This window comes from Thunnus albacares, chromosome 19 (assembly GCF_914725855.1).
Source record: "Thunnus albacares chromosome 19, fThuAlb1.1, whole genome shotgun sequence".
Classification (NCBI taxonomy): domain Eukaryota; kingdom Metazoa; phylum Chordata; class Actinopteri; order Scombriformes; family Scombridae; genus Thunnus; species Thunnus albacares.
Window position 1 is genome coordinate 26350955 of NC_058124.1, and position 24228 is coordinate 26375182.

General features: G+C 37.9%; 8 gene segments (V, D, J or C); all 8 read right to left on the bottom strand.

The window, feature by feature from the left end:
* Positions 1 to 2435: 2435 nt before the first annotated feature.
* On the bottom strand, positions 2436 to 2926 carry LOC122969193. The segment is given in 2 exon segments: positions 2436 to 2767; positions 2875 to 2926. Coding segments are annotated over 2 exon segments (384 nt in total).
* Positions 2927 to 4294: 1368 nt separating this feature from the next.
* Positions 4295 to 4786, bottom strand: LOC122970333. The segment is given in 2 exon segments: positions 4295 to 4626; positions 4735 to 4786. Coding segments are annotated over 2 exon segments (384 nt in total).
* Positions 4787 to 6973: 2187 nt separating this feature from the next.
* On the bottom strand, positions 6974 to 7469 carry LOC122969205. The segment is given in 2 exon segments: positions 6974 to 7310; positions 7418 to 7469. Coding segments are annotated over 2 exon segments (375 nt in total).
* Positions 7470 to 9292: 1823 nt separating this feature from the next.
* Positions 9293 to 9991, bottom strand: LOC122969189. The segment is given in 2 exon segments: positions 9293 to 9646; positions 9754 to 9991. Coding segments are annotated over 2 exon segments (423 nt in total).
* Positions 9992 to 11421: 1430 nt separating this feature from the next.
* Positions 11422 to 13074, bottom strand: LOC122970335. The segment is given in 3 exon segments: positions 11422 to 11745; positions 11853 to 11882; positions 13050 to 13074. Coding segments are annotated over 3 exon segments (378 nt in total).
* Positions 13075 to 16713: 3639 nt separating this feature from the next.
* LOC122970337 lies at positions 16714 to 17204 on the bottom strand. The segment is given in 2 exon segments: positions 16714 to 17045; positions 17153 to 17204. Coding segments are annotated over 2 exon segments (384 nt in total).
* Positions 17205 to 19043: 1839 nt separating this feature from the next.
* Positions 19044 to 19531, bottom strand: LOC122970338. The segment is given in 2 exon segments: positions 19044 to 19372; positions 19480 to 19531. Coding segments are annotated over 2 exon segments (381 nt in total).
* Positions 19532 to 22361: 2830 nt separating this feature from the next.
* LOC122970339 lies at positions 22362 to 22886 on the bottom strand. The segment is given in 2 exon segments: positions 22362 to 22690; positions 22796 to 22886. Coding segments are annotated over 2 exon segments (420 nt in total).
* Between the last annotated feature and the right edge of the window lie 1342 nt (positions 22887 to 24228).

The window sequence follows — 24228 nt, forward strand, 5'->3', positions numbered from 1 at the left end:
AAAGGGAAGGGAGAGGAGCCAGATATCCTGCTTTAATTCCTGATCAGATTATGGGCTAAAAGAAGAGAAAATAAGGGTATTTGTGTCCTCTGTTGTGGACATTTTGGTTTTGCATCTCTCCTCTTACAAATTTGAGTTACTCTATTAATTACCGCTGTACTCTAAAGAGGACATCCTGGGCTTTCCAGTGATACCACATGGGTAGGGGTGGGATGGTGACAACTTCATCTTCCTTTCAGCACAAAATTGTTTCTATATCAACAAGCACATTTCATGGAAAGAGAAAGAAGAAGTCAAATATTGTTTAATTATTGTTTTTTTTAATGATGATATTCATATATTTTCTTGTCTATTAACATGTCAGGAATTATGTAGTGAGGTCTGAGAGAAGTTTATTTATTTGTGAGTTGAAATAATAGCCCATTTATGAATGTCCTCTATAGTGGACATCAGGATGATCTTAATGTTTTTCACATTTCCAGGGTTTTGTTCAAAATAATTCAAGGAGATTCAGATGTAGATTTGTCAGATGAGGAAGATGCTGAGGATGAGTTTGAGCCTGTTGAAGAAGAGGTAGAGAGCTCTGAAGAAGAGGCAGGAGGCTCATCAGATGAGCTGACAGTCACAAAGCAAGATGAAAGGCGTTGACCAATGTGGGCCAGGACTGGCACATATGTTTTATCATTTCCAGGACAACCATGAATAATGTTTATCCCCAGTAAAAATATATCAATACTACATTGTTGATGGCAGCATATTAATGGCAGCTCAGTAATGCAAATTATAGTTTTATACCCAATAATATAGTTACTATACACATTTCATTGTCATAAAGGGAGTTGAAAGTTAAATGCTTATTCAATAGATTACATATGGAAAATGAATAACTTCATGAAATTTAATAACATTTCTCTGTTTTTCATCATCATAGATTCACACCTGTGCTACCTGGGCCTCCTGGTTACCAGGATGAACCTACAACGTGTGAAATATATATATGTATATATATATTCAGATTAGAGGAGTGTCTCTGAACACCACAATTTACGTCAAAATCAACAAACAAGTAAAACAAATACAGAATGAAATAAAATTAAATATGTCGTTACTTTAAGGTGTTTGTATAGCTGGAAAACTTTAAATTTTGTATTGACAAGTTTGACTGTTTTCCCCACATTAAAACCATCCCGCTGTCTGCTACAGTGGACATGCTGTAAAAATAAAAATAAAAATGATTTTGAAAAAGTCTAAACTGTAAGATGTTTCTTTTACTATAAACATATAGAAAATAACACAAAAACTCAATCAGAAGTCAAACTTTTTCTTTGGTTTTCAGGATGCTGTTTGCAGACAAGCTTATTTTATGGTGGTTGGACTCTGAGCAGAAGCTTGAAGTGCTGAATAATTTCTTAATGGAAGCAGTTGAGGAGTTAATGACAAATGATATGAGTAGTGGAGAAAGAGGAAATGTGGCTTCCAAACAATGTAAAAGATTTGCTGTATATTTAAAATGGGATTGAGATTATCCAGAAAAGCTGCACTACATTCTGACCTGATTAACAGAGAGAGACTTTGGAATGAGATTTATGAGATGTATGATGTGTAGCATGTGATTGACTGGTGTAATGCTGTATTGATGCTGATTTATACCTCTGTGTCTGAGTGTCTGTATTTACACCACCACATGTTTGTGGTTCATCTGTTGGAGCACAGAGGATCATAATGTAACTTATGTGCAACTTTTCAAACAATAATCTTCATGTAGCTGCGATTCACAAACTGTAGACACCACAAGAGGTTTGATCAGTCTGCAGCTGCTTCGACATGTTCAGTGGTCTCACTGAATATCTGCTCTTCCAGTGGATCTTTTTCTTTTCATTAATGCTGCAAAAATGAGATTATCCTCATCTAACAGATCCACTACTGCCAGTCCAAACTTTCTCTTCAGCAGTGTTGTTACTGCTCTGTATAACAAAGTGAATATGAGAGAAAGTAAACACAGCTAGAACAGGTAACAGGTAGAGTCTACACAGAACTGTCAATCACCTGCTGAGCTGTGGAGACACCTTGATACAGAAGTTTATTCCACACTTTAAGAAATCTGATGTTCTGAATGTATAACTTCCTATGATATTTATTATGATTTAATGTAAGAACAAATATCTTTTTACCTCTTTCTTTCATTTAATTACATGTAACAAAGTTGTCACTGTGCTTGTACCATTGTGAGACTAATCATTACAATAATGTGATTATAATGTCTAATAGACTCATATTCATTGTTAAAGATATGTGTGAATTGTTTAATTGCTTAATATAGAAGGTGTGGGTGTGTGTTCAGTGAACTGTATCAGTCTCTGCAGTAGCTTCCAGCTGCAGCAGTCAGTTCAGTTTCTGTTCAGTCTGACTGAGGGAGGTTTTTGTACGACGCTTTTTCACTGTGTGAACACATACTGACTGTTGGGATAGTGGAAACTCTTACAGTAGTAAACTGCTGCATCTTCAGCCTGAACTCCACTGATGGTCAGAGTGAAGTCAGACTTTGATCCACTGCCTGTAAAACGATCTGGAATCCCTGATGCTCGAGTGGTAGCCCAGTAAATGAGAAGTTTAGGAGTTTCTCCATCTCTCTGTTGGTACCAGGCTAAACAGTGGTTTGAGTTATAAACATAAACATCCTGACTGGTCCTACAGTTGATGGTTGTGGAGCCTCCCAGAGCAGATCTCACTGCTGCAGGCTGAGTCACTGTATACTGGCCTCTGGACTCTGAGGATACAGAGACAAAAACATAAAGCAGCGTCATGGTTTTGTGGGCTTCATTTCAGAGGGACAGATGTACATAGAGGAGAGGAGTTTGATTCTTTGGACTTTACCTGTGAAGCAGCAGCAGAGGAGAGTCCAGATGAGGACGGAGATCAAAGTCATGTTTTTGATGAGGAGGATTTCTGTGGCTTCTGTTGTGATGAAGGACAGCTGTCAGTCATCCGGTGTTCAACTGTCAGGACTATAAACTCTCCCAGAGCACTGGAGCATGGTGCTGCTGATGCAAAGTGGCTCTCTATGGAAATTCTCTGACTGACTCCGACAGGGACTTGGATTACTCTGATGATGCTGTTTAATCAATGGATCAATCAAGTTATCAGTACTGTGTCTCAGTGAAAGATTCCAATGATTTTAAGATGTTAGCTTATGATTTTCTTCAAAAGTTGTCTCAATGTCTCATCCTTTTCACTGCTGATAGCTCAAGCAGTAAAACTTAACAGTGTCTCTGTTTTATTAAAGTAGGAGTTGTTCCCAGAGTTCTCTCACAGATGAGATCTGCTCTTCAAATATTATCCTCTCAATGTCAATAATGCTGCACAAATAAGATTAATGTCATCTAATGAATCCAGAACTATTAATTAAAATTTTCTTTTCACACCAATGTTGAGGTTTTTTAAAACAAAGTAGTGTGTTAAACACTACATAACTGCTTTCTTTGTTTTTGTTTTTGTTTTTCCTGAAGGCATTATTGCTCACCACCACAATCTAAAGTTGTCAGAAGTGTTCGTCACCTGCTATTAGATGTTCCTAATCCTGCACAAATATTACAGATAATCTTACCATTTAATGCTTTAGTGTGTTTAAAGTGTTTAAATGTTTGTAGTAGATTTAAATATCCTGTGTGATTATTTATTTATTATGTCACTTAAATTCTCTTTTGTTTTAATTTCACCACTTTAATCATTGACCAGCTGTCAAAATGAAAAGTGAATGTGAATCTTACTGTAATTAGTTTCTTAGTGTAAAATAACATTTTGTGATTTATATTTTTTGGTGGTGGGAGCTGTGATTATGAAAGTTTCTGATGCTGATCTGTGTCTTCATATTTTCTTTTAACAGGATATAACTGAGATGGATGTGATACAGTATGAGGCTGAGGTCAAAGGTCATGACCAAGACATTTCTTACCAGTAAAGTCAGTAAATGGGTTCATTATCATTAAAAAACATTGGATCAAACCATAACAGGGTAAGAATGGATGATGAGAAGCTGTGATGGAAAACGTTGTTGATTTCCACCAAGACGATCATTGTCCAGAAATTGTCTTCCATGAAAAGTTTTGACATATTTTCATTTATCTTAACAGCTACAATGTGCAAGTTGTTTAATAAATTTAATGAAATATGTGTGTGAGATTGTGTAACGTGTGTGTTCAGTGAACTGTATCAGTCTCTACAGTAGCTTCCAGCTGCAGCAGTCAGTTCAGTTTCTGTTCAGTCTGACTGAGGGAGGTTTTTGTACGACGCTTTTTCACTGTGTGAACACACGTTGACTGTTGGGATAGTGGAAAGTCTGACAGTAGTAAACTGCTGCATCTTCAGCCTGAACTCCACTGATGGTCAGAGTGAAGTCAGACTTTGATCCACTGCCTGTAAAACGATCTGGAATCCCTGATGCTCGAGTGGTAGCAAAGTAAATGAGAAGTTTAGGAGTTTCTCCATCTCTCTGTTGGTACCAGGCTAAATAGTGGTTTGAGTTATAAACATGAACATCCTGACTGGTCCTACAGTTGATGGTTGTGGAGCCTCCCAGAGCAGATCTCACTGCTGTGGGCTGAGTCACTGTATACTGGCCTCTGGACTCTGAGGATACAGAGACAAAAACATAAAGCAGCGTCATGGTTTTTCTGGACTTCATTTCAGAGGGACGGATGTTCATAGAGGAGAGGAGTTTGATTCTCTGGACTTTACCTGTGAAGCAGCAGCAGAGGAGAGTCCAGATGAGGACGGAGATCAAAGTCATGTTTTTGATGAGGAGGATTTCTGTAGCTTCTGTTGTCATTAAGGACAGCTGTCAGTCATCCAGTGTTCAACTCTCAGGACTATAAACTCTCCCAGAGCACTGGAGCATGGTGCTGCTGATGCAAAGTGGCTCTCTATGGAAATGCTCTGACTAACTCCAACAGGGACTTGTTACTGTTATTTGCACAGTTCTGCATGTACAATGATTTGTGGGGACAAAATTTAAGTGAAGCCTGCAAGTTCACCAAATGCTTTTAGAAGGCGAAGGGTTAAATTAATTTTTTCTTCTCATTAAAATGTTGTCAGAAGATTGTAAAGAGAGGAGAGCCACTTTTCAGACAGGATGACAGGCGTCATAGCAAAAGGAAAATCATGATGAGAATTTTATAAATTTAGTTTCTATATATTCAGCCATAAAGAGACCAATAAAAATGATTTCTTCTTTCCAGAATCTCTTTTATCTACAGGATGGGGATATAATTGATTGTAAATAACCAATTAAATATTTAATATGAGTTCAGTAAATTACTCTAGTAGATTGCAAACCTGGCAACACCTTTTGTACATTTAAAGGGAAGGGAGAGGAGCCAGATATCCTGCTTTAATTCCTGATCAGATTATGGGCTAAAAGAAGAGAAAATAAGGGTATTTGTGTCCTCTGGAGTGGACATTCTGGTTTTGCATCTCTCCTCTTACTCATATGAGTTATTCTATTAATTACTGCTGTACTCTGGACTAGCCACTCTAGACTTGGCAGCATTCATAAATCAAAGGCATATTCAGATTAGATGAGTGTCTCTGAATACCACAATTTACCTAAAAAATCTACAAACAAGTAAAACAAATACAGAATGAAATGAAGTTAAATATGTCGTTAGTTTAAGGTGGTTGTATAGCTGGAAAACTTTAAATTTTGTATTGACAAGTTTTACTGTTTTTCCCACAGTAAAATCATCCCGCTGTCTGCTACAGTGGACATGATGTAAAAAAAAAAAAAAAAATTGAAAACGTCTGAAGTGTAAGATGTTTCTTTTACTCTAAACATATAGAAAATAACACAAAAACAAAATCGGAAGTCACATTTTTACTTTAGTTTTCAGGATGCTGTTTACAAATAAGCTTATTTTATGGTGGTTGGACTCTGAGCAGAAGCTTGAAGTGCTGAATAATTTCCTAATGGAAGCAGCTGAGGAGTTAATGACAAATGATATGAGTGGTGGAGAAAGAGGAAATGTGGTTTCCATACAATGTAAAAGATTTGCTGTTTATTTAAAATGGGATTGAGATTATCCAGAAAAGCTGCACTACATTCTGACCTGATTAACAGAGAGAGACTTTGGACTGAGATTTATGAGATGTATGATGTGTAGCATGTGATTGACTGGTGTAATGCTGTATTGATGCTGATTTATACCTCTGTGTCTGAGTGTCTGTATTTACACCACCACATGTTTGTGGTTCATCTGTTGGAGCTCAGAGGATCATAACTTTTGTGCAACTTTTCAAACAATAATCATGTAGCTGCGATTCACACACTGTAGACACCACAAGAGCTTTGATCAGTTTGCAGCTGCTTCAACATGTTCAATGGTCTCACTGAATATCTGCTCTTCCAGTGGATCTTTTTCTTTTCATTAATGCTGCCAAAATGAGATTATCCTCATCTAACAGATCCACTACTGCCAGTCCAAACTTTCTCTTCAGCAGCGTTGTTACTGCTCTGTATAACAAAGTGAATATGAGAGAAAGTAAACACAGCTAGAACAGGTAACAGGTAGAGTCTACACAGAACTGTCAATCACCTGCTGAGCTGTGGAGACACCTTGATACAGAAGTTTATTTCAAGCTTTAAGGAATCTGATTTTCTTATTGCATAAATTCATATCATATTTAATATGATTTAATGTAAGAACAAATATCTTTTTACCTCTTTCTTTCATTTAATTACATGTAACAAAGTTGTCACTGTGCTTGTACCATTGTGAGACTAATCATGAGAAATATTGTGATCAATATCTCTAATAGTCTCATATTCATTCTTACAGATATGTGTGAATTGTTTAATCGCTTAATATGAAAGGTGTGTGTTTGTGTGTGTATGTGTTCAGTGAACTGTATCAGTCTCTGCAGTAGCTTCCAGCTGCAGCAGTCAGTTCAGTTTCTGTTCAGTCTGACTGAGGGAGGTTTTTGTACGACGCTTTTTCACTGTGTGAACACCCACTGACTGTTGATAACATGGAAACTCTGACAATAGTAAACTGCTGCATCTTCAGCCTGAACTCCACTGATGGTCAGAGTGAAGTCAGACTTTGATCCACTGCCTGTAAAACGATCTGGAATCCCTGATGCTCGAGTGGTAGCACGGTAAATGAGAAGTTTAGTAGTTTCTCTATCTCTCTGTTGGTACCAGGCTAAATGGTCCCCATTATAAACATTCTGACTGGTCCTACAGTTGATGGTTGTGGAGCCTCCCAGAGCAGATCTCACTGCTGCAGGCTGAGTCACTGTGATCTGGCCTCTGGACTCTGAGGATACAGAGACAAAAACATAAAGCAGCATCATGGTTTTGTGGGCTTCATTTGAGAGGGACAGATGTTCATAGAGGAGAGGAGTTTGATTCTCTGGACTTTACCTGTGAAGCAGCAGCAGAGGAGAGTCCAGATGAGGACGGAGATCAAAGTCATGTTTTTGATGAGGAGGATTTCTGTGGCGTCTGTTGTCATGAAGGACAGCTGTCAGTCATCCAGTGTTCAACTCTCAGGACTATAAACTCTCCCAGAGCACTGGAGCATGGTGCTGCTGATGCAAAGTGGCTCTCTATGGAAATGCTCTGACTGACTAACAGAAGCATCACATTTATCAAGTGGGATTTTTTATTGCTTGCAGTAATGCTGATATTCACTTTATGTTAAAACAATAAAGACATATTCATCAAATCATATGTGTCCAAGGTAACATATTATTTAAAGAATGACTGCTGTCACATGTTACTGTGTTCAATGAATCTACAGACACTGAGTTTGTCTCTGGGTATATTCACAGGGATTTTATTATTTTTTGTCACAATTTTACACATAAATGATGGTATTTTTTAGAGCCTGTCAAAGTAAAGGATGAAAGGAGAACATTTTAACATAAGCATTGAGTCTGTTCTACATGGTGTCTTTCACATCTGTCCTGCTGTGTACTACTACAGGGGACATGGATTACTCTGATGATGCTGTTTGATCAATGGATCAATCGACTTTCAGAATATTGATATGGATGTGTTTATATTCATTTTTATGTGGTTTGGGCTATTTCAGAATTTAATTTCTTCCATCTAAATGTATTAACACAAAATACATCACACCAATTAAATTTAAAATGGATATGGATCAATCAAGTTATGAAGTTATTGTACAGAATGTTTTTTATTGTTTCAGCTTCTTCTCTCTGAAAGAAAGTTCTTTTACAATGTTGCATATTTATTTCAATATATTTCTACAGAAATTAAAATCAAATTCACTTAACAGTACAATGTAGAAAATATAATGACACTCAGTTGATGTCAGAGAGCCGTGTCTCTCTACAGTGAGAGGTTTTTGTACAGCAACTCAATGAGTTTGTATCACTGTGGTGGACTTTTGGTGGAGGAACCAGACTGGATGTTGGTTTCTCTGCAAATATTACATATAATTTTCCATTTAATACATAAATGTGTTTTTGTGTGTTTAAATAACCTTTGCCTTGACTTATATGAATGATCTTCTGTTTTAATTTCAACACTTTGGTCATTTAGTTTAACTCAGACCACCTTCAATGAACTGGTCTTTACACATTATTGTCAAACTGAAATGTGAACAACTTGAAATGAAGAAAAAATAATACAATTTAAAAATGATTATCAAATTTACTTTTACATTTTACACAATAGTTATCTATTATTAAGTTAAATTGAAATTAATTTCAACAATGTACATTTAAATTAAAAATGTGTCCAAATCTCTGATCCACTCACTGTAATTAGTTTCTTACTGTAAGATAATATTTAGTGTGATTTATATTTTTTGGTGGTGGGAGCTGTGATTATGAAAGTTTCTGATGCTGATCTGTGTCTTCATATTTTCTTTTAACAGGACATATTTGAGATAGATGTGATCCAGTGTGAGGCTGAGGTCAAAGGTCATGAGGAAGACATTTCTTACCAGTCAGGTCAGGAAATGGATTCATTATCATTAAAAATCATTGGATCAAACCATAACAGGGTAAGAATGGATGATGAGAAGCTGTGATGAAGAACTTTGTTGGTTTCCACCAACACAATCATTGTCCAGAAACTGTTTTCCTTAAAAGGTTTTGACATATTTTCATTTATCTTAAAAGCTACAATGTGTGAGTTGTTTAATCCCTTTCATGAAATGTGTGCGTGAGATTGTGTAACGTGTGTGTTCAGTGAACTGTATCAGTCTCTGCAGTTGCTTCCAGCTGCAGCAGTCAGTTCAGTTTCTGTTCAGTCTGACTGAGGGAGGTTTTTGTACGACGCTTTTTCACTGTGTGAACACCCACTGACTGTTGGGATAGTGGAGACTCTGACAGTAGTAAACTGCTGCATCTTCAGCCTGAACGCCACTGATGGTCAGAGTGAAGTCAGACTTTGATCCACTGCCTGTAAAACGAGCTGGAATCCCTGATGCTCGAGTGGTAGCATAGTAAATGAGAAGTTTAAGAGTTTCTCCATCTCTCTGTTGGTACCAGGCTAAGAAGTGGGTTGAGCCACTAACATAAACATCCTGACTGGTCCTACAGTTGATGGTTGTGGAGCCTCCCAGAGCAGATCTCACTGCTGCAGGCTGAGTCACTGTATACTGGCCTCTGGACTCTGAGGATACAGAGACAAAAACATAAAGCAGCGTCATGGTTTTGTGGGCTTCATTTCAGAGGGACGGATGTTCATAGAGGAGAAGAGTTTGATTCTCTGGACTTTACCTGTGAAGCAGCAGCAGAGGAGAGTCCAGATGAGGACGGAGATCAAAGTCATGTTTTTGATGAGGAGGATTTCTGTGGCTTCTGTTGTCATGAAGGACAGCTGTTAGTCATAGTCATCCTGTGTTCAACTCTCAGGGCTATAAACTCTCCCAGAGCACTGGAGCATGGTGCTGCTGATGCAAAGTGGCTCTCTATGGAAATGCTCTGACTGACTCCAACAGGGACTTGGATTACTCTGATGATGCTGTTTAATCAATGGATCAATCCATTTATTTGAATATTGTACATAATTCACCAGAATTGTCTCTCCATGAACGATGTGATGCTGGCGTGACCAACGTTTGTGGAGGCCTCTCCTAGTTCCGACTAACTATCTTTGTCCATGTCTACGTCTACATCTGTGTCATCGTGTGGAGTGCAAGGGAAATATGTCTATGATTGTCAGTTTCTTTTGGACATTCATAACACAGACTTTTGCTATGAGAAATACTGGCTGGGAGCTAAATCAGCTGAGCGTGCTTGGTCTGCTACGCCCAGTGGACCCAAAAGAGGACCACGTCCTCGCCTGGAGCTGCGCCGGAGAGGAAACATCGGAAGCAGTGCGACAGGAAGTGTAAGCTAGGCTAACTGTTAACCCATACTGACTGGCAGTTCCAAAAATCATGCTGTCTTATGGTCTCTGGACAGCAAAATGGATTATTTGACTCCCCCATCAGTGCTGGTCACTCGCTGACATGGAAGAGCTGTCTACATCCAACTGAGACATGTACTTTTCTTTCTAAATGCACTTTAAAGCACTGTGCTGCAAACTGCTCGTTCTTTTTTTTGTTTTGTTTTGTTTTGTTTCTCTTGGGATTTCTATGTTTTCTTCATTTTTTTAAGGGAATTTTTGGATGGACAGTATATCTTCATCCTTTCTCTTGTTGTTGCTCTGCTATGGCTGGAAGGAACATTTTGTTTTTTTTGTGTTTGCAAATACACAAGAAAGAGACAATAAACTAAATTTTGAATCTTGAAGAAGAATAATTTTTCTTTTACAATGTTAACCAATTTGTCATTCAAATTTTCCTCTTAATTGAAATTAAGTTCATGTGTCCTAATCTCTGATCATCTTACTGTAATTAGTTACTTACTGTGACATAACATTTTGTGTGATTTATATCTTTTGGTAGTAGGAGCTGTGATTAAGAGAGATTCTGATGCTGATTTGTGTCTTCATATTTTCTTTTAACAGGACATATTTGAGATAGATGTGATCCAGTATGAGGCTGAGGTCAAAGGTCATGAGGAAGACATTTCTTACCAGTCAGGTCAGGAAATGGGTTGATTATCATTAAAAAACATTGGATCAAACCATAACAAGATAAGAATTGATGATGAGAAGCTGTGATGAAGAACTTTGTTGGTTTCCACCAAGACAATCATTGTCCAGAAATTGTTTTCCTTAAAATAATTTCACATATTTTCATCTTAAAAGGTTTTGACATATTTTCATTTTTCTTAAAAGCTACAATGTGCGAGTTGTTTAATCCATATAATGAAATGTGTGTGAGATTGTGTAACGTGTGTGTTCAGTGAACTGTATCAGTCTCTGCAGTAGCTTCCAGCTGCAGCAGTCAGTTCAGTTTCTGTTCAGTCTGACTGAGGGAGGTTTTTGTACGACGCTTTTTCACTGTGTGAACACCCACTGACTGTTGGGATAGTGGAAACTCTGACAGTAGTAAACTGCTGCATCTTCAGCCTGAACTCCACTGATGGTCAGAGTGAAGTCAGACTTTGATCCACTGCCTGTAAAACGATCTGGAATCCCTGATGCTCGAGTGGCAGCATTGTAAATGAGACGTTTAGGAGTTTCTCCATCTCTCTGTTGGTACCAGGCTAAACGGTTCCCATTATGAACATCCTGACTGGTCCTACAGTTGATGGTTGTGGAGCCTCCCAGAGCAGATCTCACTGCTGCAGGCTGAGTCACTGTATACTGGCCTCTGGACTCTGAGGATACAGAGACAAAAACATAAAGTGGCGTCATGGTTTTGTGGGCTTCATTTCAGAGGGACGGATGTTCATGGAGGAGAGGAGTTTGATTCTCTGGACTTTACCTGTGAAGCAGCAGCAGAGGAGAGTCCAGATGAGGACGGAGATCAAAGTCATGTTTTTGATGAGGAGGATTTCTGTGGCTTCTCTTGTGATGAAGGACAGCTGTCATTCATCCAGTGTTCAACTCTCAGGACTATAAACTCTCCCAGAGCACTGGAGCATGGTGCTACTGATGCAAAGTGGCTCTCTATGGAAATGCTCTGACTGACTCCAACAGGGACTTGGATTACTCTGATGATGCTGTTTGATCAATGGATCGATCAACTTTCAGAATATTGATATGGATGTATTTGTATTTATTTTTAGGTGGTTTGGGCTTTTTCAGAATTTAATTTCTTTTATGTAAATGTATTACCACAAAATACATCACACCAATTGAATTTAAAATGGATATGGATCAATCAAGTTATGAAGTTATTGTACAGAATGTTTTTTATTGTTCCAGCTTCTTCTCTCTGAAAGAAAGTTTTTTACAATGTTGCATATTATAATATATTTCGACAGAAATTAAAATCAAATTCACTTAACAGTAAAATATAGAAAATATAATGACACTCAGTTGATGTCAGAGAGCCGTGTCTCTCTACAGTGAGAGGTTTTTGTACAGCATCTCAATGAGTTTGTATCACTGTGGTGGACTTTTGGTGGAGGAACCAGACTGGATGTTGGTTTCTCTGCAAATATTACATATAATTTTCTATGTAATTCTTATATGTGTTTTTGTATGTTTAAATAACCTTTGCCTTGACTTACATGAAAGATCTTCTGTTTTAATTTCAACACTTTGGTCATTTAGTTTAACTCAGACCACCTTCAACGAACTGGTCTTTACACATTATTGTCAAACTGAAATGTGAACAACTTTAAATGAAAAAAAAAAACAATTTAAAAATGATTATCAAATTTACTTTTAAGTTTTACACAATAGTTATCTATTATTAAGTTAAAGTGAAATTATTTTCAACAATGTACATTTGAATTAAAAATGTGTCCAAATCTCTGATCCACTTACTGTAATTAGTTTCTTACTGTAAGATAATATTTAGTGTGATTTATATTTTTTGGTGGTGGGAGCTGTGATTATGAAAGTTTCTGATGCTGATTTGTGTCTTCATATTTTCTTTTAACAGGACATATTTGAGATAGATGTGATCCAATTTGAGGCTGAGGTCAAAGGTCATGAGGAAGACATTTCTTACCAGTCAGGTCAGGAAATGGGTTCATTATCATTTAAAAACATTGGATCAAACCATAACAAGGTAAGAATGGATGATGATATGCTGTGATGAAGAACTTTGTTGGTTTCCACCAAGGCAATCATTGTCCAGAAACTTTTTTCCTTAAAAGGTTTTAACATATTTTCATTTCTCTAAAAGCTTCAATGTGCAAGTTGTTTAATCCATTTAATGAAATGTGTGTGTGAGACTGTGTAACGTGTGTGTTCAGTGAAGTGTATCAGTCTCTGCAGTAGCTTCCAGCTGCAGCAGTCAGTTCAGTTTACACTTCCTGACTGAGGGAGGTTTTTGTACGACGCTTTTTCACTGTGTGAACACCCACTGACTGTTGGGATAGTGTTGACTCTGACAGTAGTAAACTGCTGCATCTTCAGCCTGAACTCCACTGATGGTCAGAGTGAAGTCAGACTTTGATCCACTGCCTGTAAAACGATCTGGAATCCCTGATGCTTGATAGGTAGCAAGGTAAATGAGACGTTTAGGAGTTTCTCCATCTCTCTGTTGGTACCAGGCTAAACGGTTTGAGCCATAAACATCCTGACTGGTCCTACAGTTGATGGTTGTGGAGCCTCCCAGAGCAGATCTCACTGCTGTGGGCTGAGTCACTGTATACTGGCCTCTGGACTCTGAGGATACAGAGACAAAAACATAAAGCAGCGTCATGGTTTTGTGGGCTTCATTTCAGAGGGACGGATGTTCATAGTGGAGAGGAGTTTGATTCTCTGGACTTTACCTGTGAAGCAGCAGCAGAGGAGAGTCCAGATGAGGACGGAGATCAAAGTCATGTTTTTGATGAGGAGGATTTCTGTGGCTTCTGTTGTGATGATGGACAGCTGTCAGTTATCCAGTGTACAACTCTCAGGACTATAAACTCTCCCAGAGCACTGGAGCATGGTGCTGCTGATGCAAAGTGGCTCTCTATGGAAATGCTCTGACTGACTAATAGAATCATCACATTTCTCAAGTGGGATTTTTTATTGCTTGCAGTAATGCTGATATTCTCTTTATGGTAAAACAATAAAGACATATTCATCAAGTCATATGTGTCCAAGGTAACATATTATTAAAGAATGACTGCAGTCACATGTTACTGTGTTCAATGAATCTACAGACACTGAGTTTGTCTCTGGGTATATTCACAGGGATTTTATTATTTTTTGTCACCATTTTACACATAAATGATGGTATTTTTTTAAAGCCTGTCAAAGTAAAGGATAAAAGGAGAACATTTTAACAGAAGTATTGAGTCTGTTCTACATGGTTTTTGTACAGCATCTCAATGAGTTTGTATCACTGTGGTGGACTTTTATTGGAGGAACCAGACTGGATGTTGGTTTCTCTGCAAATATTACATATAATTTTCCATGTAATACTTAAATGTGTTTTTGTGTGTTTAAAAAACCTTTGCCTTGACTTATATGAATGATCTTCTGTTTTAATTTCAACACTTTGGTCATTTAGTTTAACTAAGACCACCTTCAATGAACTGGTCTTTACACATTATTGTTAAACTGAAATGTGAACAGCTTGAAATTAAGAAAAAGATAAAAGAAAAATAAATACAATTGAAAAATGATCATCAAATTTACTTTTAGATTTTACACTTAATATTTAACTATTATTGAGTTAAATTGAAATTAATTTCAACAATGTACATTTAAATTAAAAATGTGTCCAAATCTCTGATCCACTTACTGTAATTAGTTTCATACTGTAACATAATATTTAGATTTGAGATAGATGTGATCCAATTTGAGGCTGAGGTCAAAGGTCATGAGGAAAACATTTCTTACCAGTCAGGTCAGGAAATGGATTCATTATAAAAAATCATTGGATCAAACCATAACAGGGTAAGAGAGAAGTTTATTTGTTTGTGTGTTGAAATAATAGCCCATTTATGAATGTCCTCTATAGTGGACACCAGGATGATCTTAATGTCTTTCACATTTCCACTTTGTTGTGGGACACAGAACAGAGGCAGAGAGGATTCTGTTGAAAATAATTGAGGGAGATTCAGATGTAGATTTGTCAGATGAGGAAAACGCTGAGGATGAGTTTGAGCCTGTTGATGAAGAGGTAGAGAGCTCTGAAGAAGAGGCAGGAGGCTCATCAGATGAGCTGACAGTCACAAAGCAAGATGAAAGGTGTCGGCCAATGTGGGTCAGGACTGGCACATATGTTTTATTATTTCCAGGACAACCATGAATTATGTTTATCCCAGTAAAAATATAGCAATACCATATTGCTGATGGCAGCATATTAATGGCAGCTCAGTATTCCAAATTGAATTTTTACACTCAATAACATAACTATGATACATATTTCATTGTCATCAGGCTTATTCAATTGATTACATATGAAAAATGAATGACTTAATTAAATTTAATTACATTTCTTGGTGTTTTTCATCATCATAGATTCACACCTGTGCTACCTGGGCCTCCTGGTTACCAAGATGAACCTACAACCTGTGAAAATTGGAGTCCAACTCAGTATTTTTCTCAGTACATCAACATCAAAGTCTTTGAAGACTTGGCAGCATTCACAAATCAAAGGCATATTCAGATTAGAGGAGTGTCTCTGAAAACCACAATTTACCTCAAAATCAGCAAACAAGTAAGACAAATACAGAATGAAATGAAGTTAAATATGTCATTACTTTAAGGTGGTTGTATAGCTGGAAAACTATAAATTTTATATTGACAAGTTTGACTGTTTTTCCCACATTAAAACCATCCCGCTGTCTGCTACAGTGGACATGCTGTAAAAATAGAAATAAAAATGTTTTTGAAAAAGTCTAAACTGTAAGATATTTCTTTTACTTGAAACATATAGAAAATAACACAAAAACAAAATTGGAGGACACACTTTTGCATTGGTTTTCAGGATGCTGTTTACAAACAAGCTTATTTTATGGTGGTGGGACTCTGAGCAGAAGCTTGAAGTGCTGAATAATTTCTTAATGGAAGAAGCTGAGGAGTTAATGACAAATGATGCGAGTAGTGGAGAAAGAGGAAATGTGGTGTCCAAATAATGTAAAAGATTTGCTGTACATTTAAAATCCTCATCTAACAGATCCACTACTGCCAGTCCAAACTTTCTCTTCAGCAGCGTTGTTACTGCTCTGTATAACAAAGTGAATATGAGAGAAAGTAAACACAGCTAGAACAGGTAACAGGTAGAGTCTACACAGAACTGTCAATCACCTGCTGAGCTGTGGAGACACCTTGATACAGAAGATTATTCCAAACTTTAAGAAATCTGATGTTCTTAATGCATAACTTCATATCATATTTAATATGATTTAATGAAATAACAAATAACTGTTTACCTCTTTCTTTCATTTAATTACATGTAACAAAGTTGTCACTGTGCTTGTACCACTGTGAGACTAATCATGAGAAATATTGTGATCAATATCTCTAATAGACTCATATTCATTCTTACAGATATGTGTGAATTGTTTAATCGCTTAATATGAAAGGTGTGTGTTTGTGTGTGTGTGTGTGTGTGTGTGTGTGTGTGTGTGTTCAGTGAAGTATATCAGTCTCTGCAGTAGCTTCCAGCTGCAGCAGTCAGTTCAGTTTCTGTTCAGTCTGACTGAGGGAGGTTTTTGTACGATGCTTTTTCACTGTGTGAACACACGTTGACTGTTGGGATAGTGGAAACTCTGACAGTAGTAAACTGCTGCATCTTCAGCCTGAACGCCACTGATGGTCAGAGTGAAGTCAGACTGTGATCCACTGCCTGTAAAACGATCTGGAATCCCTGATGCTCGAGTGGTAGCAAAGTAAATGAGAAGTTTAGGAGTTTCTCCATCTCTCTGTTGGTACCAGGCTAAACAGTGGGATGAGCTATGAACATAAACATCCTGACTGGTCCTACAGTTGATGGTTGTGGAGCCTCCCAGAGCAGATCTCACTGCTGTGGGCTGAGTCACTGTATACTGTCCTCTGGACTCTGAGGATACAGAGACAAAAACATAAAGCAGCGTCATGGTTTTGTGGGCTTCATTTCAGAGGGACGGATGTTCATAGAGGAGAGGAGTTTGATTCTCTGGACTTTACCTGTGAAGCAGCAGCAGAGGAGAGTCCAGATGAGGACGGAGATCAAAGTCATGTTTTTGATGAGGAGGATTTCTGTGGCTTCTGTTGTGATGAAGGACAGCTGTCAGTCATCCAGTGTTCAACTGTCAGGACTATAAACTCTCCCAGAGCACTGGAGCATGGTGCTGCTGATGCAAAGTGGCTCTCTATGGAAATGCTCTGACTGACTAACAGAATCATCACATTTCTCAAGTGTTGATTTTTATTGTTTGCAGTAATGCTGATATTCTCTTTATGGTAAAACAATAAACACATATTCATCAAATCATATGTGTCCAAGGTAACATATTATTAAAGAATGACTCCTGTCACATGTTACTGTGTTCAATGAATCTACAGACACTGAGTTTGTCTCTGGGTATATTCACAGGGATTTTATCATTTTTTTGTCACCATTTTACACATAAATGATGGTATTTTTTTAAAAACCTGTCAAAGTAAAGGATAAAAGGAGAACATTTTAACACAAGTATTGAGTCTGTTCTACATGGTGTCTTTCACATCTGTCCTGCTGTGTACTACTACAGGGGACATGGATTACTCTGATTATGCTGTTTGATCAATGGATTAATCAACTTTCAGAATATTGATATGGATGTGTTTATATTCATTTTTATGTGGTTTGGGCTTTTTCAGAATGTAATTTCTTCCGTCTTAATGTATTACCATAAACTACATCACACCAATTAAATTTAAAATGGATATGGATCAATCAAGTTATGATTGTTTCAGCTTCTTCTCTGTGAAAGAAAGTTCTTTTACACTGTTGCATATTTATTTCAATATATTTCTACAGATATTAAAATGAAATTCACTTAACAGTACAATGTAGAAAATATAATGACATTCAGTTGATGTCAGAGAGCCGTGGCTCTCTACAGTGAGAGGTTTTTGTACAGCATCTCAATGAGTTTGTATCACTGTGGTGGACTTTTGGTGGAGGAACCAGACTGGATGTTGGTTTCTCTGCAAATATTACATATAATTTTCCATGTAATACTTAAATGTGTTTTTGTATGTTTAAATAACCTTTGCCTTGACTTATATGAATGATCTTCTGTTTTAATTTCAACACTTTGGTCATTTAGTTTAACTCAGACCACCTTCAATGAACTGGTCTTTACACATTATTGTCAAACTGAAATGTGAACAGCCTGAAATGAAGAAAAGATAAAAGGACAATAAATACAATTTAAAAATGATTACCAAATTTACTTTTACATTTTACACATAATACTTAACTATTATTAAGTTAAATTGAAATTAATTTCAACAATGTACATTAAAATTAAAAATGTGTCCAAATCTCTGATCCACTTACTGTAATTAGTTTCTTGCTGTAAGATAATATTTAGTGTGATTTATATTTTTTTGTGGTGGGAGCTGTGATTATGAAAGTTTCTGATGCTGATCTGTGTCTTCATATTTTCTTTTAACAGGACATATTTGAGATAGATGTGATCCAGTATGAGGCTGAGGTCAAAGGTCATGAGGAAGACATTTCTTACCAGTCAGGTCAGGAAATAGGTTCTTTATCATTAAAAATCATTGGATCAAACCATAACAGGGTAAGAATGGATGATGAGAAGCTGTGATGAAGAACTTTGTTGGTTTTCACCAAGACAATCATTGTCCAGAAACTGTTTTCCTGAAAAGGTTTTGACATATTTTCATTTATCTTAAAAGCTACAATGTGCGAGTTGTTTCATCCATTTAATGAAATGTGTGTGTGTGTGATTGTGTAACGTGTGTGTTCAGTGAACTGTATCAGTCTCTGCAGTAGCTTCCAGCTGCAGCAGTCAGTTCAGTTTCTGTTCGATCTTACTAAGGGAGGTTTTTGAACGACGCTTTTTCACTGTGTGAACACATGCTGACTGTTGATATAGTGTTGACTCTGACAGTAGTAAACTGCTGCATCTTCAGCCTGAACGCCACTGATGGTCAGAGTGAAGTCAGACTGTGATCCACTGCCTGTAAAACGATCTGGAATCCCTGATGCTCGTCTGGTAGCACCGTAAATGAGAAGCTTAGGAGTTTCTCCATCTCTCTGTTGGTACCAGGCTAAACGGTGGTATGTGCTATAATAAACATCCTGACTGGTCCTACAGTTGATGGTTGTGGATCCTCCCAGAGCAGATCTCACTGCTGCAGGCTGAGTCACTGTGATCTGGCCTCTGGACTCTGAGGATACAGAGACAAAAACATAAAGCAGCATCACGGTTTTGTGGGCTTCATTTCAGAGGGACGGATGTTCATAGAGGAGAGGAGTTTGATTCTCTGGACTTTACCTGTGAAGCAGCAGCAGAGGAGAGTCCAGATGAGGACGGAGATCAAAGTCATGTTTTTGATGAGGAGGATTTCTGTGGTTTCTGTTGTGATGAAGGACAGCTGTCAGTCATCCAGTGTTCAACTCTCAGGATTATAAACTCTCCCAGAGCACTGGAGCATGGTGCTGCTGATGCAAAGTGGCTCTCTATGGAAATGCTCTTACTGACTCATGGGGGTTTTTTTCAGAGCTTTGACTATTTAAATGACTGATTGGGGTTGTGAATGGATACAAAAAGCTGTGCACTGAGAACTTGAACTGAACTCTGTTTCTCAATAAGATTGGTATTGATTTTGTTGCTTAGGATTTCTGAGGCCTATTAAACCTGATAACTTAAAAGTATTGAGATATGTTTGATTTTGTTATATTTTATACTACTTTTACAGTATTTAAAATGAGTGGTGTGAAATGAAATATTGGAAAACAAGGATTATCAAATAACAAAGACACATTAAGCATTTCTGAAGATAGAGTTTAATGCATTTTTGTCCCATTAAAAAGTTATTAGAACACAATTTGTGGAGTTGAAGCAGTCTCAAGGTGGGATGATGGATGCCATGGCTAAAAGAAAATTGATTCCGGAGATGTTGTTGTTTTCGAGTGAAGATAGTCTGACAGGTAGAAATAAGAACATATGATTACATTTATACAGACTTTCCTTCATCTATACAATGAGTGAGGAAAAATAATTCAGTTTAACTTCTTCATATAAATTCAGTGAAATATGGACACTAATGTTAGGAACATACTTTGCTCTACATTTTTAAAGGGCCCAACAGCTTAAGTTACTAATAAAATGAAGAAAAGAGAGGAGATGATAGTATTCTAATATATAAAAGGACATCATCTGCAAACAAGCTGATTTTGACTGTGATTTTGACTGTCACATAGCACTTTGTTATGTGACAGCACTGTGTTCATAAACAAAGTGTCTGTGAGCAAATGCTTGAACTACTGTATGTAAAAATGTATTTCTCAATATAAACAGCCAAGAGGTTGATTCAGAATTGAAAAGCGATGGAGGCAGAAATCACAGTGTGAGTGGGCACAGAGAAAATCAGGTGGGCCTAGTCCGTCCATGATCAATCATACTTAATAGGTTCTGAAATAGGCCATTACAACCATGCTTGTCTGAATGCACCACAGTTTAACCAAACAAGCCTTATTCATCATCAGAGGTAATGTTACAGACACCAAGACGAACACTAACAGCATATCATTGTCTGACACGGCAGACACATATTCACACACACACACAGACACAGCTGACGGAAGCAACAGCATCATTAATCAAGCGTATGAATAGAGGTAAACTGGCAGCAACATGCTCAGTAACATTAAAAATGACACCTGAACATAGCCTGGCACGGCAGCCACATAAACCACACACATGCACGCACACACACACACACACACACACACACACACACACAGATAGCAAACGCAGCAAAATCCAGTTGTACACCCAACAAAAACTACCCAATAAACAAATAGGCTAAATGCTACTACAGTCTGAAATTGTAAATTAGCTTACTTTTGATGACAACAGCAGGAGACGGAGGGACTTGGCATTGAATACTGAAAATATTTCATTATAGTCCAACAATTCAGTCCGTTCTCTTTCAAAGGAGAGCAGGAACAAAAACTTCAGTCTGTATATCATCTATCATCATTGATGCCCTGATGTCAATTTTTCTCCGACAGACAGTTGAAAAGAGTCTTTCATAGGATGACCATATTTTCAAACCCCCATACCGGGACCCTTAAGTGTACTACATGATCGTGCACGCACACATGTATACACTTATGCATGCACCATAGGCATTTTCATCATAATGGGGGACAATTCCTTCAGCACTTAGCACACCTACCGAGAGTATTCAGATGGCTGTCACCAGCGTTTGCCCCGCTGGTGTAGGTTGCCATGGTGCTACTTCTCGTTTGTAGGCACCGCTTATGTTTGGCCCTCTTAATATGACCTTTTATATCCACATTTCCACACAACCAAAACTGCACTCTTGCAGAGTGTGCAGAACACAGCATTTTTGTTGCCAGGTACTTAACGAAGGAAGGAGTAAACCTCCTGGAGCTCTTTAGAAAAGACTGACTATCTCTTCGGCATGACAGCTAACCGTTAGCATACTGATAAGTTCTGTCAGAAAGAGCCACAGGTGTCTTAGGCTAGCAACAGCCTTGTCAATGACACATTGATTAATTGACACACATACTGACGAATCAGTGTTGAATTCAGAGGTTTGAAAACAAGCATAACTTTATAAATATTATTTTAATTGTGGTGAAAACCTGGACAATTTGGTAGTGCAGCTGCTAAAGCAGCTGGCTAGCAGAAAATAGGCTTCTCTTCCTCTGTTTAATGCACAAGCTGTACACTGAGTGAAGGAAGAGGGGCTGCTTGAATTTCTGGCATTTGCAAAATTCACTGTCACTCAAAAGATCTGACCTATAAATATCATCATATGGTTAACATGAAGCAAGAAACAAGACTTTTATTTTAAATGGTTGCTTAGTCACATAGGGAACAGTATCGATTGACTGCTGATGACTGTATGATCCAGCAAAAAAGGAAGCCGTCTGATTGGGTGTGTCTGAGTGTCAATTGGCCAGGCCCACCCACAGTAACGCACCACATTTTAACATATTTTCATTTATCTTAAAAGCTACAATGTGCAAATTGTTTAATCCATTTAATGAAATGTGTGTGTGAGATATTGTGTGATGTGTGTGTTCAGTGAACTGTATGGGTCTCTGCAGTAGCTTCCAGCTGCAGCAGTCAGTTCAGTTTCTGTTCAGTCTGACTGAGTGAGGTTTTTGTACGACGCTTTTTCACTGTGTGAACACACGTTGACTGTTGATATAATGATAACTCTGACAGTAGTAAACTGCTGCATCTTCAGCCTGAACTCCACTGATGGTCAGAGTGAAGTCAGACTTTGATCCACTGCCTGTAAAACGATCTGGAATTCCTGATGCTCGAGTGGTAGCACGGTAAATGAACACTTTAGTAGTTTCTCCATCTCTCTTTTGGTACCAGACTAAATGGTGGTAGCTATCAATATAAACCTGTGGACTGGTCCTACAGTTGATGGTTGCAGATCCTCCCAGAGCAGATCTCACTGCTGCAGGCTGAGTCACTGTGATCTGGCCGCTGGACTCTGAGGACACAGAGACAAAAACATAAAGCAGCGTCATGGTTTTATGGGCTTCATTTCAGAGGGACGGACGTTCATTGAGGAGAGGAGTTTGATTCTCTGGACTACCTGTGAAGCAGCAGCAGAGGAGAGTCCAGATGAAGACGGAGATCAAAGTCATGTTTTTGATGAGGAGGATTTCTGTGGCTTCTGTTGTCATGAAGGACAGCTTTCAGTCATCCAGTGCTCAACTCTCAGGACTATAAACTCTCCCAGAGCACTGGAGCATGGTGCTGCTGATGCAAAGTGGCTCTCTATGGAAATGCTCTGACTGACTCCAACAGGGACTTGTTATCTGTTATTTTCACAGTTCTGCATGTACAATGATTTTGTGTTTTATGACTGTAATCTTGTAATTACTTTTATTTTCACCAAATAAATCTACTTATATAACACACTTTTTTACAATTAAAAAGGGACTTGAGAATAGTAGCCCAAAATCCTGTTTTAAATTCTGATTACACTGTGGGCTAAAAGAGGGGGAAATAAGGGCATTGTATTGTCTATTACGATGTCATCTACAAACAAACTTATTCTGTGGAGGAGGGATTTTGAACAGATGCTTGAAGTGCTGAATCATCTCCTAATAGAAGCAGATGAGGAGTTAATGAGAAATGCTATGAGTATCAGCTGTGAGCTGATAAATTAGGGAAGACACTAGGAGCAGGGCTGGGCTAACAAGGGTGATGCAGGGCAGTTGAGAGGAGGAGCACATGAACACAGGAAGAGTTAAAGAACACACAAGGGAAACACAGAGAAAACCAAATCCAGGCAACATAACGGAAACACAGAAAACCCAAGAGAACAAAAACACAAAGAGTCCAAAAACAGAAAGTTTGGGGATTTAGTGATGTATAATAGGGTGTCATCTGTATAAAAGCTGATTTTACGATGACGACAGTAAAATGATTCCTGGGGTGCTGATGCATTTTCTAATAGAAACAACCAGGGTTTCAAGACAAAATTAAAGACGAGTGGAGAAACAAGTCATCCATGTTGTGATGTCCTTCTCTCTGCCTTTTGCTTAAGAGGTTGCTTTGGCTTCTTGGCTCAGGAGCCAGTGGGCGGGGTTGGAGAGGATGTCAGGGAACTACTTGCACCTGGGTAGTTGAGGCCTCCAGCCTATTTAGGTGTCTTCTTGTTAACCTCTTTCTCTCTCTTCCTTCCAGGCCTCAACCAGCCGCTTTGGTTTTGTTTTGTTTTGTTTTGTTTTGTTTTGTTTTGTTTTTGCTTGCACGCATCACATACTTCACTCATCCATACATTGCATTCATGACTAATTTAGCTGACTAACACTATTATATTTTATATTAAGTTAACAAGAAATCTCATTTTTAGAAGCTTTATTCATGTGTGATTCCCTTCTTTGTCACTGACTTGAATTAGTATTGATATACACTGACATGTATCATGATAGATAAAGTGACTGATCTGTATAACTTGTACAATATGTGTCCTCAGTGAACTGTGTCCGTCGGTTTTCTTATAACAGGATACACTTG